At 35.9% G+C, this 14,222-nt stretch overlaps 2 protein-coding genes across 3 annotated transcripts in view; one reads left to right on the forward strand and one right to left on the reverse strand.

Moving 5' to 3' along the window:
- On the forward strand, window positions 1-13,956 carry LOC120625688. 2 transcript variants are annotated; one of them, XM_039892816.1, is made up of 14 exons: window positions 1-192; window positions 721-818; window positions 1,353-1,438; window positions 2,869-3,021; window positions 6,029-6,165; window positions 7,121-7,246; window positions 7,634-7,725; window positions 7,831-7,924; window positions 8,510-8,666; window positions 9,247-9,418; window positions 9,787-10,003; window positions 10,208-10,300; window positions 10,384-10,531; window positions 10,605-13,956. In XM_039892816.1, the coding sequence occupies exons 1-14, from the start codon at window positions 1-3 to the stop codon at window positions 13,406-13,408; spliced, it is 4,569 nt and encodes a 1,522-aa protein (XP_039748750.1). In that variant the 3' UTR covers window positions 13,409-13,956. The 2 variants fall into 2 exon arrangements, with proteins under 2 accessions (XP_039748750.1, XP_039748751.1); XM_039892817.1 differs by lacking the exons at window positions 1-192; window positions 721-818; window positions 1,353-1,438; window positions 2,869-3,021 and adding an exon at window positions 4,917-5,331 and having other exon boundaries at window positions 10,605-13,955.
- The window catches only part of LOC120625689 (glycine dehydrogenase (decarboxylating), mitochondrial), a 14,255-nt gene continuing 13,973 nt past the window's right edge, over window positions 13,941-14,222 (reverse strand). Inside the window, exon 18 of the mRNA XM_039892819.1 lies at window positions 13,941-14,157. Coding sequence (XP_039748753.1) covers window positions 14,047-14,157 — 111 coding nt within the window. The 3' untranslated portion in view covers window positions 13,941-14,046. The remainder of the gene's footprint in view (window positions 14,158-14,222) is intronic.

The following is a 14,222-nucleotide window of genomic DNA, read 5'->3' on the forward strand; positions in this document are numbered from 1 at the left end:
ATGAAAACAATAACAATAGATCAACCGATAAACCTGCAAGTAGTGAAATTGGAACTAGATTTTTCATCGCTTTACGTTCCAAAACCGGATCCAAAGAGAAAATGTAAAAAAGTTGAAATACCAAAAGTGAACTGCAGCAGAGAAAAACAAATAAATATACCATCACCGCCGCCACTCAAAAAATATCAACAGGTAATAATTATAGCTTATTTTAAAATAACGGTTGACTTCATAGCTCGTACAACAATGATTTAATATGGTACTATCGTAATAAGCTAACTAGTAGTAAAAAGTTAAGTACCTAAGAGTTTGTAACTATACTTACCTGTTATTTTTTTTTAATTACCGCTGGAGCATTATTTTGCTCATTCACGAATGCTTCTTTTTCTCTAAGTTTCTAAAGATTCTATTATTAATAACAAAACCGTATCAATGATTTTCTTGTTACTTACGCGGTTTTTTTTCAAACAGTTCTGGATCTCTGTCAGTACTTTAAATAACAATTAAGGGCTAATTATGTAATGGCACACTAGGTAATCAAATTATAATATTTTTATACTTGCGTGTGTCCTATTTTGATGAGAGGTTCCCAAACTTTTATTTAACTCTATTATTTATTAGTTGATTTACTAAACTTGTGGCTAATCTCAACGACATTCAGCAACCCAATCTCTCAGGAAGCTTATACTATGTCTTCCTTTTTATTTTCTTTACTAACAGAAACAAGACGTGAAGCATTTAATAGAAGCGTTACTAAACGATATATACGCGGATCGGCATGATTGGGGCAGTAGCAGTACCATCACATCTAGTTTGGGGTAAGTAGATTTACAGTTTACACATAAGTAGTGCTAAACATTTTGATGACATTTCAAATAATGTGTTCGGATAGCTAGGACAAGCCATTATAGTAAGGGTATCAGTGGCCATATGAACCCAAAAACACCACCAGGAACATGCCGTCAGTTGTTTCTGAAATAACTAATATGCTGAGGAAAGGAGCCGTGAGAAGAACATTCTGATGTTCTTGGTTCGCCACTGTTTTACATACCACTACTCAGAGCTACTGTAACCAAAGTTCAAATTCTATTTTTTTCGCGTAGTGTAGCAAATTATGCTTAAGTTTCATAATTTAACATGGAATTCTGCAAGGTAACGCCTGCTTTTATGTATATTTAAAAACAGTGGCTTATTCGAGCGGCTACCACCTTGCCAGGAACGTGTAATTCTTTAAAAAGAAGATAACGCATTTAAGCTTAATTTTTAATATTTGCCAAAACTTTAGGAATTAAATTTATCTTGAATATCAAAAAATACGAACAAACATTAATCAGTTGCAACCAATTATACAGATCGACGGCAGCTTCGGTAACATCGTCACAGTCAAACTGCGGGGAAAAAACTTGTGCTATCGAACGATCTTACTTGGAATCCCTAGGTAATTAATTACCTATGTTAACATCTACCTCATTTAAGCTCGTACATCATACATCCAAGCTTATCTTATTATATATATGTGAAAGTGTGTATGTTTGCTTTGTTACGTATGTTCGAATCAACCAATGCACCGATCTGAATGAAACACAGAGACGGCTCGGATCCCGGAGACGGACATAGGACTTTTTTTCCCGAGAACATAAAGGGTGTTTTGTAGATTTTGTTACCTATGTTTTACTCTACCACTGAACTTTTTGAGTTTATTGTTAAATCCGAGAAAAAAATATTGTATGGATTATTATCGCTACGGCTACATACTGAGATATGAGCGCAGCAGTGGGCACATATAGTAAAATATGGCATTGAATTTATTAACAATTTTTGAATTTATTCCTTTTAAGATCGAAATGACATTAATTTTAAATCTTCCTTTTAATCAAAAAGGAATACAAAGAAGGCTTAGTCCAAACTGCGCCAATCGGCCGTCAATATAGGTGACGCTTTTGTTTCATAATAATAATTGGAATCCTTATTCTAGGGACGTTATGGTATCTTAACAAAGAGCTGAATTTCTTTTAGAATATTTAAGATCCTGCGAGCCTGATTCTAAAAATCGCAATATCCGCGATAAAGACGGAGTATATTGTGTTGAATATCTAGTGCATTCCGTGGATGGCAGAAAAGAGTATTTTATCATTTCAATTTCCAATGTTTACAAATGGAACTGAGAAGTTCCTTTTGATGCCTCGAGGCCGAATCTTTACTTTATTACAATTAGTTGCTTATAAATTTACGCTGGGCAGTAATAAATACTCTGCCCTAACAACTTTTTGGTCCAAATGAATGTGGACATAATATGCGTTTTTAACTGTCATTTTTATATAATACTGCTTGTAGCGATAATAATAAGCCCTAAATACCCTTAGTACATATAGATTTGCATGGTCGCAGTCGTAGAATGATTTTTGAGTATCGAAGCACTATAGGGGGCATAATTATTCATCTTGGTATAACGTCAGAATAGTATTGCAGTGCTTGGTCACACTTCAACTCAGAGCACCATTCAAATGACAGAGGGTGACAAAACATTGAATAACAGCTTTTCCTACGTTTTTTTGTAAGGCCCTAAGAATAGAGTCTACTTATTTTCTTTGTTTTAAAGCTCAAACTTTTGCAAACTACCACTAATAGCCATAAAAATATATTTCTATTGTTTATACGTTTTAAATTAAAAACCAGCAGTATAGAATTATTAACTAAATCGAATTATATTAGGTCGATTTCACTTTTACTTTACATAGTTTCGAAACACGGAAACGATGATGACAAACTTGTCTCATACTAAGGGAACAGGAAACAATTCCTACCTATTGCATGTGTTCTTTACCGTTGTATCGGAAAATAATAGCTTTTATTGTATTTATATTGTAGCAATACCAGAACTAAGAGAACAAGCTGCGGAGTGGAAAAGCTCTTTGCAAATAGCAGGCGAAAACCTAGCACGATGTTTACGTGCAAGAGATCGTCTGTACCGACAACAAAAGAAGCTTTGCGCGGCGTTTACTATTCTCCTGCGTCATATTAGTACGTATAGAAACCTTAAACATGCGAAGTTCTAGTATTTATGCTTAGGTTACGTCTAGAATTTATGGTTTACGTAATATTATATCTTACAGACGTTAAAAGCTTTCCCACGATGAACAAGTAATTAATTACTGTGTACCTCGATGCAACGCTACTCACTAGAGTAGCGGAAAAAAAACCTTAGTTGGCTAAGCTAAAACTATGGATTTTTGCCACAATTCCGGGTCGGACCAGAAATTGAAATGAGGGTTTTCTGTAACATAAAATCTTAGTACCCGCCCGGAGTAAGGAAACTGCTGTCGTAAACCCCCATCCTCGAAGAGTAAGCGTTTAGCGCTAGTGATAATATCTGGTAGCCAGGACCAGATATTATCACTAGCATTATGTGACTAGTGATATTAATCGTTAAAACCCACCAACCTACCTTGGAACAGTTTGGTAGGTCAACAAATTAGCCCTTGTCTGCAATCTAAGTTGGTATTAAGTCATAATGCAGTCTAAGATGATAACGGGCTTTTAGGGTTATATTTTTTTTGTTAATAGGAAGCCAATGGTTAATAATGGATTGATATTGATAAAAACAAAAAAAATTTTAAATAATCCCTAATACACAATTAAATACTGACTCAACAAGCGTTATCGAGGTGTTATATAAAACTTAAAAACTACATCACCCTCTGCTGAAACCCTAATATAAAATGGAAAAAAAACCGATACCACTAATAGTTTTCTACGTGGCGTCGTCGTACCGGAATTTAATCGCCTTGAAGCACGTCTTATTATTATTATTATCTAATATTATATTATATATAGTATTTTTTTTAATATGCACAACCTGCAGTATGTTATCCTTTTGTTTTCCTAATCCTAAGGTTGCCTGGAAGAGATCGCTACGTAGCGATAAGGCCGCCTTTTGTATACTTCTTCTGTCTGTTTTTTTTATTCTTCTTCTGTATTTTTATTTGTGTACAAATAAAGAGAATAAATAAATTAATAAATCTTTGTCGGTATAGTGGTAATAAGCCAAAACCTCCTCTACTTATTACATTATAGTAGCGGATGAAAGTGGGCATATTCTCTCTTGGCTTACTGTACTGTTACTACAGTCGCGTTTATACCTATTTGTTTTATTTCATGGACGATTGGCGCAGTGGGCAGCGACCCTGCTTTCTGAGTCCAAGGCTGAACATGAATGTTGTTCATTGTCTGGGTATTTATTATTATATGATATGTATTTATGTATATTATTCTTAAAAATATTCATCAGTCATCTTTGTATCCATAACATAAGCTACGCTTACTTTGACCGACGTAGTATATTTATTTATTTATTTTATTTATTATCATGAATACATTCATGGTGATGAGTTTGATGATTGAGGTGGGAAGGTGACACTCTGAAGTTGGAACTCTCTAAAGCATATGGTAGCGCAGTTCATATTGCGCAGTTCTATACATATGCTGGGAGACTTCGGTAGTGCTCGTTACCATTCTACCAGTAGTAAATGCCTCAAAAATGAATGCTTCTTAAAATGGGTTCGATAAACTAATGACAAGTTAAAGCGTTTCTATCTTAGAATGAATTATCCAGATGGTCGAGACCATATAAAAGCTTCAGACTTCGAATAAAAAATAAACGTAAACATACAAGTACCTACCTATGTTCTCAGAGCTAAAGCGTTATGAATAGAAAAGTAAGACTCGACGTTTTCATTCAATGCCTCGTATAACCCTACGCACATTAAAGTACCTATGTAGACACGGAGTGCTTTTTACAATGGCGTGTCGGTGACTGACGTACACAACTGCGAAATCAATAGACAGAACGCACACAGATAAAGGAGCTGGGCTCCTTTGCGCATGCTCCGAGCAGACATCTACCACGACACGTTACATCGGCATTCTAACCAATTTCGTCTTTGCTGTTATCCGGGCATCGATTTAAAATGAAAACCATTCCAGTGAGGTGGTAGAGGGTGAGCTGCCTCAACGCCTTCCGCGACTTGCCCAGTAAACACCGCGTCAGCTGCTCGATTGACAACGCCGTAATAAATGTTTTGAAAATATGGCACATTCTGATTACTGTTATACTTCCTTAGCTTTACTTTGTGCGCCGCAGATCAGGATTGTTGTAACTCTCACGTAATTATGATAAACAATGACGTGTTGTTATTCAATCATTAAATAACTGAGTGTCAGTGCAGTTGTGAGGATATGCATTTGGTGTCAAATGTACGCGCCGTACAGGACAGATGAGTGCTATTTTAAACTCCCTCAGGAACTTGGCAAGTTCTGCAAGGACAGCCCCAGGTACCGCATTGTTAAATAATTACATAAAGACCACATGCTGCGGGAAAACAATTTACGATAGCTATTTAGATGCTTAATACAGTAGGTATACAGTGAAGTTAGTGTTTATTCTTTATTGATTTACTTAACTCTTATCGTAAATTAAATTAACAACTGCATCGATAAATGAAGACAACACGAATAAGGGTTCATTACGCGAAGGTAATGTTTCGATTAAATAAACTTAATTAAATCTTAACTAACCATCGCTATAGTAAGAAAAAATAGAAGAGGCATCTATTATTACAATAGTAGCTTAAGTAAACTCTAAAATAATAAATACTCAGCGTAAGCAAGATAATAAAACGAGCATGTAATATGATGCATTTTGTTTATCAGATGATTTTCTACTCATATTTATGGATAAGCTTATCCGGAATGACGCAAAAAAGGTATGCCTACATATTTCTCTGCAAATAAAATAATTTCGGCCTGACTGTTTCTAACACTATTGTCGAATTTTTATTTAGAACTCTTATTACTCCAATAAATTTGAGCAAAAGCCGAGGATCGATCAAATTGGCCTCACGGCGCTGTTTCAGTAAGGCTTGTACCAGGAAGTGCAAACATGTTCCCGTATGTTCTTTTTTATTGCTGGTTATGGGTCCTACATTAATTAAATTTGATAATGCTGATGATTGTATATTTATCACGATAGCCGGCGATACGAACGCTCGCTTCGGCGTGCCTTCGGGTGCGGAAGGGCCCGGCGAAGGTGGTTTTGCGGAGTGGCTCCACGCTATGCGTCTTGTAGCTCGCCTACCTGCCGGAGTACCACAACATTTTCGCAGGAAGGTAAGCACATTAGGCTTGACCGATGGCCCTGATTAACGCTCTCTTTGCGCATACCTACCTTCTTTTTGCATATAATGAGCATGCTTACTAATAACAAAAGAACACACTTCTGCATAGATATTGTCCAGTATTTGACGGAATGAAAAGATATACACTTATACTTAATTTCTGATATACAATGGCTTTTTGTCCTAGTAATATCTCAATGATTTACCTATAAGTATATCGTCAAAAAATATCACGTCATTCAAACCTGCTATGCGGTACTATTCATAATATTAAGTATCTAGATATTTAATTAACGACTTTGCCGAGCGCTTACTGAACCATAGTCATTTTATCCACTTATCCCCGTAACCATCTACTGATTTAGCTAAAGTGTGAATGAGGAATTCGCGTAACAAATGAAAAAGTTTATGTATTTATAGACACGCTTTCGACATAAACTTTCGCAATGCTCAGACCTGTTCTCGAAACTAATCAAAGTTGTTGTGTGACGTTTTTGAAGAAAGCTCTAAATTTGGGACTGTTGATATCATGTTTATTAATACGTAAAAATTAAAATATATCTACATTCTGTTTTTCCAACGGCTTTATGTACTTTAAACGTGAACACCAGGAGGAAATATCAATTTTATAAATTGCCTTCATCATTATCAACCCTTTCCTGGCCTACTACAGGGCAATCTCCACTCAGAATGAGAAGTGTTTAGGCCGTATTCCACCACGCTGGCCAAGTGTGGATTGATAAACTTGGAACAACCTAGTCCTTGGTTATCTCACAATGTTTCCCGTCACGTTAAAATGAGGGATTGAACGGGGACCCGGTCCCCCAAAAATGACGCTTAGATCCACTGTGTAATAAGATGGCAAATGCTATCTATCTAAATCAGTTTTACGACGCGAGTGATATAGATCCTTTCCACTTTTAATTGGTAACTCGATGACATTTCAGCTATGGCTGACGTTGGCAGAGCGACACTTGACCGCCCGGGGCATCGACTGGCCGGCTGCCGAGCGAGGCTGTTTCCGAGGCACCACCCAACCCGATGATACTGAACTTAGCGCTCAGATTCTTAAGGTATATTTTACATTCAACTGTTTTCAAACTGTTGATATTTCCCACTTGTATTGTTACTAGTTCGCTCTTTAAGGGTTGTGGAGGTCAAATGGCAATCATTCTTTATTAAACTGACTTATCAGCTCACTGATTTAGTTTACGTAGCTTATAATACTACACTACTATTATTCCTGTTTTGAAGCACTTTTAGATATTTGTTTTTTGACTTGTTTAAATACGATTTGATTTTAACTGAAAAATAATAAATGAAAACAAATAGATAGATAGGTACTATTTACAAGTATGGTGGATCAAATGTTCTAAAGTTGTGATAACGACGAAACTTATGGTCTGTTTAATTATGTTCTCTATAGAGAAGGATATAACGTATAAACAACGTTGTTACAGGATCTTCATAGAACGGGTTGTTCTCTCTTTTGTGGAGCAGAAGGTCGGGAGAATCAGGCAATGCTGCGTAGAGTATTGTTAGCGTATGCGAGGTAAAGCTTATACTCTATTTTTTTTAATTAATTTACAGTTTTTAATAATCTTAACTTAACCAATCATGTCATATAATGTCATAATCCTCTCTTTTACCATTTCAGATGGAATAAGGATGTCGGTTATTGCCAAGGTTTTAATATGTTAGCAGCTATAATTTTAGAAGTTATGGAAAAATCTGAATCTGATTCTTTAAAGGTATTTTATTATTTAAGGGAGATACGCCAGAAACTTTTGGCTTCACAAAAGCTTCGTATCCTAGATCAAAAGACGTTGTAACATATTCGTAAATATGATAAGGTGTGCCAAAACTGCCACACTGACAAAATATACCGGGTATTCTATCACCTTTGTCCTTAAGAAAAATCTTTCCGAAAGGGTCCGGCGAGACACAATATGCCGTGTATTAGCTATAACTAATACCGTCGTTTATAGTCTGCTCTATTATCACTGCGATATTAAACTTTACAGGACATTTTATTTGCAAATTATTTATAAAGTAAACATTCCCGGTAGTAAGCTTGTAACTTACGTGGAATTGTTTTCAATATTGATTGTTTCAACGGTTCTAGATAATTATCAGTAAACAATGTAAAGTAGTTAACAATGTTAGTTATGCAGTATGGTATTATCAACAAAGATCTCGGAAACGAAACTTGCGGAGGCAATACCTAGTTGCTTCAAGGTCACCAAAGAAAGATTTCATGCATGCCATTTCGTTTAAGCATTCCCCATGCATTTGTTGGTAAGTACCTACTTACCTATATATTTAATGTTTTACAGGTTATGGTATATTTAGTAGAAGCTGTGTTGCCTGAGGGTTATTTTGCTGATGATTTACGCGGTCTATCGGCCGATATGGCTGCTTTTAGAGACCTATTAAGATTAAGACTACCCCGCCTAGCTCAACACATGGATCATTTGCAAAGGATATCAGATGGTTAGTAACATAATATGTAAATTATTTTGGAACTACCTTTTCCTTACAAAATCGTGTTAAAATGTTTTTCTCGTGAACGTTTTGACTACCTCCCTGGCGCAACGATGAGCGCTGTGAATTTAAGAAGGAGGCCCCGGGTTCGATTCCCGGCTTGATCAATTTGGGAACTTTTAATTTCTGAATTTTCTCTGGTCTGCTCTGGGAGGCTTTGGCCGAAGCTAGTTACCATCCTACCGACGAAGACCTGCCGCTAAGCGATTTAGTGTTCCGGCGCGATGTCGCGTAGAAACCGATTAGGGGTATGACTACCATACTCCCGAACAGGTTAGCCCGCTACTATCTTAGACTGCATAATCACTTGCCACAGATGAGATTGCAGCCAAGGGCTAACTTGTAGTAGAATAAAAAAAAACCAACCATAATAGATATTATTTATATGTATTAATTGTACAATTTTATGTATATTATGCCAACTCAAGTAAACAGTTACCCTAATGAAAAGTCGCACTCATAGGTATAAATAACTGCAGAGAAATACTCCTGAAATAAGTTCTCGTATTATGAAGGTTATCCTTTTCAGGTGGTGGAGTGGAGCCTCCTTTGCCAGATGTATTTACAATGCAATGGTTTCTTACATTATACGCCACATGGTTACCTCGAGAGTCTTTGCTGAGGATTTGGGACCTTATCCTGCTGGATGGCAATGAGATCTTGTTACTCACCGCCCTTGCTATTTGGGATATGCTACAGGAGTTCGTAAACTATTCAGTATTTAGTAGTTTTTTTGGTTACTTATAATTATTAAGCCTGTAGTGGCCAACTATAATAAGAACGAAGTTTTAGCGGCTGTAGCCTACATATTAATAACTTATTTGTGTCCTAACTGTTTCTTAAGTCAAAGTACTTCGATAGATATCAGATATTAGTGACCATTTTGTCCAAAGTTCGGATCAGTAGAATACGTCCATAAATCTACCTCATTTCTACACTAACCGACTAAACTTTAACTGTTTAGATATCACATTTAAGTATTACTATTCAGGCTTAAATATTGAAAAGAACAAAAAACTCAAAAAATAGCAGCTATCATTTTGACGATTTATTCTGTATTGTGTTCCAGTCGTATTCTATCAGCGCGATCAGCAGATGAGTTCTACAGTTGTATGGGCGGTGGTGTTGGGGCAGTTTGGGAAGCAGGCGAATCGCTCGTAGCAAGGGTGGTCGCTTTCAACTCCGCTCCTGAACTGCCACGGTTGAGGAGCCTGCATAGATACAGAGTCACCCCACCAGCACCGCCAATCGCCCCACCTGTATACCATCCACCTTTACAATCGGCAGTAGGTGTTGCTTTATTTCCATTATAATTCAAGTTAATTAAACATGACTTTGATGCCAACTCGCTACGGTTACAATAACAATTAATAGACAATAACACCCACAGAGATACCATTTTCAATGTTTCTTAAAGAAAATAAAGAGTGTTTAATATAACAATAAAAGTTTTGTTTGCGTGAGTTTTTGACTCTTCTTGGTTTTTATAGATGCAATCGGTGACAAAGCGTGGTTTGCGTCTGTTTTATTCTGAAGATGAAGGTGACTCGAGTGATGATGGAAACAAAATGGCCTTGGCTACGGTATTGTCACGTCCTATTTTTTTAACTTCTTTTCACTTCCTTATCGTTAAAAGGTAAAAATAATGATATTTTCGTATCTGTAGGTCCTGCCTAGGCGCGAAGACCGTTCTGGTGCTGGTGATAGGCTATCGTTGGATATTGGTGCACTTAAGAGGCAATATGCTCGTCTTCGAGAACGGCAACGTCAAGCTCATGTCATTTTAGCGGCTGCATGCGCTCGTCATGCTGCAGGTCCATACATTAAACTACATTGTGATATTTTTAAAAACATTTAATATTTTCTAAACTATTTTTTTTTTTTCAGTTGGTGTTCCTACATCTCCCACCTCACTCACAGTCAACAATTTACTCTTAGGAAAGAGCGCTATAGTTAGTTCAAGAGGTCGAAGGCTGGGTCCACCGCCAGGTGCGATACCACCATCCAGGCAAACAACACCTATAAAAGATAAACCGGAAGAACAGAAGCAAATAATTACAGACGACACGATTAGTTGGGAAGAAGAGAAAACTCGCAAGTCTTTAAATAGAAGAAACTCTGTAAAGTGGAAAGACATTAAAAAAGAAAAAACATTAGAACTAACCAGAAAAGCTTCAATAGATTTAGATGAAATTGGAGACGGAGTAATTGTGTCCGAATTAGAAGCTAATGAACTAATAGCTTCAATTAGATCTCGTAGCTCTAGTGAAAGCTCGACATATTCTTCTCGTTCGGAGTCCAGTACAGATACGAGCCTTTGTGATGAAAATGAGAAAGTGAGTGATTCTGAGTCAGAGTTACCCAAAGAAGAAAAAGAAAATAAAAGTCATAGCTTAAAAAATAAGAAACATTCGGCAACATCAAACAATGCAATACGTAAAGAAGAGAAATGTAGTCCTCCAAATCTAGTTAAAGAATCCATAGATGCGGGTTCATCTGAAACTGAGAAAAATATTGATCTTGAAGATAAAAATGTAAAAGATATTACTGAATATCTTGATTCTGCTGCTGGTGAACCATTGCGTATTTATATAGATGGTTTTGATTCAAAATTAAATGATACCAACATTATAAGTTCTGAAGAAAAATCAAGTGCTCCATTAAGTCCATTCAAATGTGTTCGGCATCATCGAATAGAATATGAAAGAAATGATCCTTTTCATCGACCAGAATATGAAGAAAGGAGATACCAAAAAAATGCTAACCTCACAAAGAGTAATAAGATAATGGAATTAGGTGCTATCGATTTATCTCCTTGTCACTGTGTTGTTGAACATGGAGCAACATATTATACAAACGACAGACGACCATCGACATCAAAGTCAACTGTTTTAACTTCAAGACCACCTGACATAATTGACAGTTTTGCCATGTATCCTAATTTTGTTCCTGATATTGATTTATCTGACAAAAATATTTCTGATCCTGAAAGTCTACCCGATAGCCCAGGTTCTGAAAGTCTCATTGTAAGTGAAGATGAACCTCCTATTCAGTTAAAAATTGATAAATATTTTGAACACAGTCCAGAGTTTTTTGGGGCAAGGTTAACCGATCCTTATAATTTTGATATTCCAAGTAGACGTGCTATCAAGAGAAATTCACGATTACCCAAAAAACCAGACTCTCTAACATTGCAAAACAGTCATAATGAAAGAGCCTTAAAAAACGATTCTGAACGAGCTTCTTCCTTACCACAAACTCATACATTTGTGTGCAAAAAATCTGTAAGTCCTGACCCAAGAGAGGAAAAGACAATTGGGGTACCAATGACAGATGTTGGACAATTAAGTTTAAACAAAAACCTATCTAACGATCCTAAGCAAGCAATATTAAAACAATCATCTCCAGATAATAATACACATTTTTCGAAGGAACACGTTTTACGTTCTGGACGAAAAAACAGTGAAAGGGCTCTTCAAATAATTCAAGAAAACTCACAAATACTCAGCAGAATATTAACAAAACAAAACATTTCAGCTGCACTAAACAGTCAGTTACAAGATAGAAAAAGTATAGAAGACACAATTAACAGAAAAATCAAAGATAATATCACTCCCACGAAACCATCTGAAACAAAAATACTTGATTCACCCTTACTGAAAGAATCTACGTCCGATTCTTTGATTGGTGGCATCAAAAGGACTTCTAATAACGAAATATCCGATAAAACTGATTTTCTAAGAGTAAGACCAATTTCGATCGATGATCCATTTTCATTTGAAGTGAGAAATTCTCTTAAAGAATCTGATGAATTTGGATTAAAAAATATTAAGACTCCTAGCATTGAAAGTCTCGGCAACAAAACAGATTTGTATGGTTGGGAAAATAAGGGTTTTTTAGCAAAATGTGACTATAAAAGCAATTTAGGTCAAAAAGATACCCTTGATGATGAATACAAACGAAAAGGTAGTAATGTTTCGATGCAAAGTGACACGCAAAACAAGACCCAGCGAGCGACTGATGAGTGGGCGCGATATTCTTTTTCTAGTGACTCATCAAAGATATCTGTTACACAACCATCCTTAGAAATTAAAGATACGTCAACTTATGAAAAAATATTTACTTCAGATGATTACAACTATCCTCTTTCGACATCAACAAAATACAATGATTTTCGTTCATCGAAATACGATGACGTTGTTTGCAAAATTGAAGACCAGAGTCCAAAAAATTTTGAAAGTGTATTAAAAACAGAATATAGTGTTAACACATTTAGTGATTTTTCAAATAGAGTCACTTCTTCTATTAGTTTCACATGCGAACCCTCTGTAGATGATGATTCTCCTATGGGTGCAAAAAGTAACTCTAGCGATACATTATGCCAAATTACATCGTTAGATCAGGTATCTACACCGATATCACCGAAAATTTTTCCGAATAGAGAAACACCAACACTACCTAAAGATCCTACAGAGAAAGGTGACAAAACGAAATTCGACTCCGACGACACATCTAGTGCTATAACCTCGCTCCTGGAGACAGACACACTGTCTTCGCTTTCTTATCCACGTAGCCCATCAACCGGGTCTTACCATCCGTTTCCAACTCGACCAGCGATGCGTTTGCCAAAGGATCTAGGAATAAGATTGGGTATGTATCCGAAAGAAACGATTAGTTCCCCACAAAAATAAGACCCGTATCGATGAAGACAAATTTCTTTTATACTTTCATGTAAAAGAATATAATTTTATTGAGTATTTTGTACGCATTTTTGTTGGAGTGCGGCTTAGTTAAAATGTTTAGATAAGATTTTTGACTGATTTATTTTATTGATTGTTATAATAATGCCCAGCCAGTGTTTTGGTGAAAAACAATTAGCGCTTTAAATTGTATTATAAGATTTAAAAACATGTTGTTTATATTATAAAGAAAATCGCTTTATGGCTTATTTGGAATACGAACAGCTTCATAGTCATTTGTAAAACCGGAAAAAAACTGAAGCAATTTGTATTCTACTTGAGCTTTAAAATAATGTAGGAAAAAAACTAAACAAACACGTTGCCTTGACACCCCTGTAATGTTATAAAAATTCTGCGCAATATTTGTACTGTAAGATAATAAAATAGTTAACTTGTTTCAAGTCAATATAATTCGTGGCAATTAACTATTTGTATATGGCCCTAGAGTAATAAATTCTATCTTCGCAAAATTATAAGCAGAATATTAAAAGATAATAATTATTTATTATACGACAATATTGACAAATTAAATACGATTTGCAACCGCATTTGTATTATTTTATTTACATTTCTTTATTTCATTCATTACATTAAAAATCATCAAGCACCGGTGGACAAGTGCAAACTAGGTGCTTATCACCGTACATGTCGTCAATGCGGCTTACTGTTGGCCATATTTTTGTCTCGCCTTTAACGAAGGGCTGAAAATAAAAATATTCATTAATGATAGTGCGTAGAGACAATTGCCTCGAGTTGATACTGTGTA

The sequence above is a fragment of the Pararge aegeria genome, chromosome 8 (genome assembly GCF_905163445.1).
Source record: "Pararge aegeria chromosome 8, ilParAegt1.1, whole genome shotgun sequence".
NCBI lineage: Eukaryota > Metazoa > Arthropoda > Insecta > Lepidoptera > Nymphalidae > Pararge > Pararge aegeria.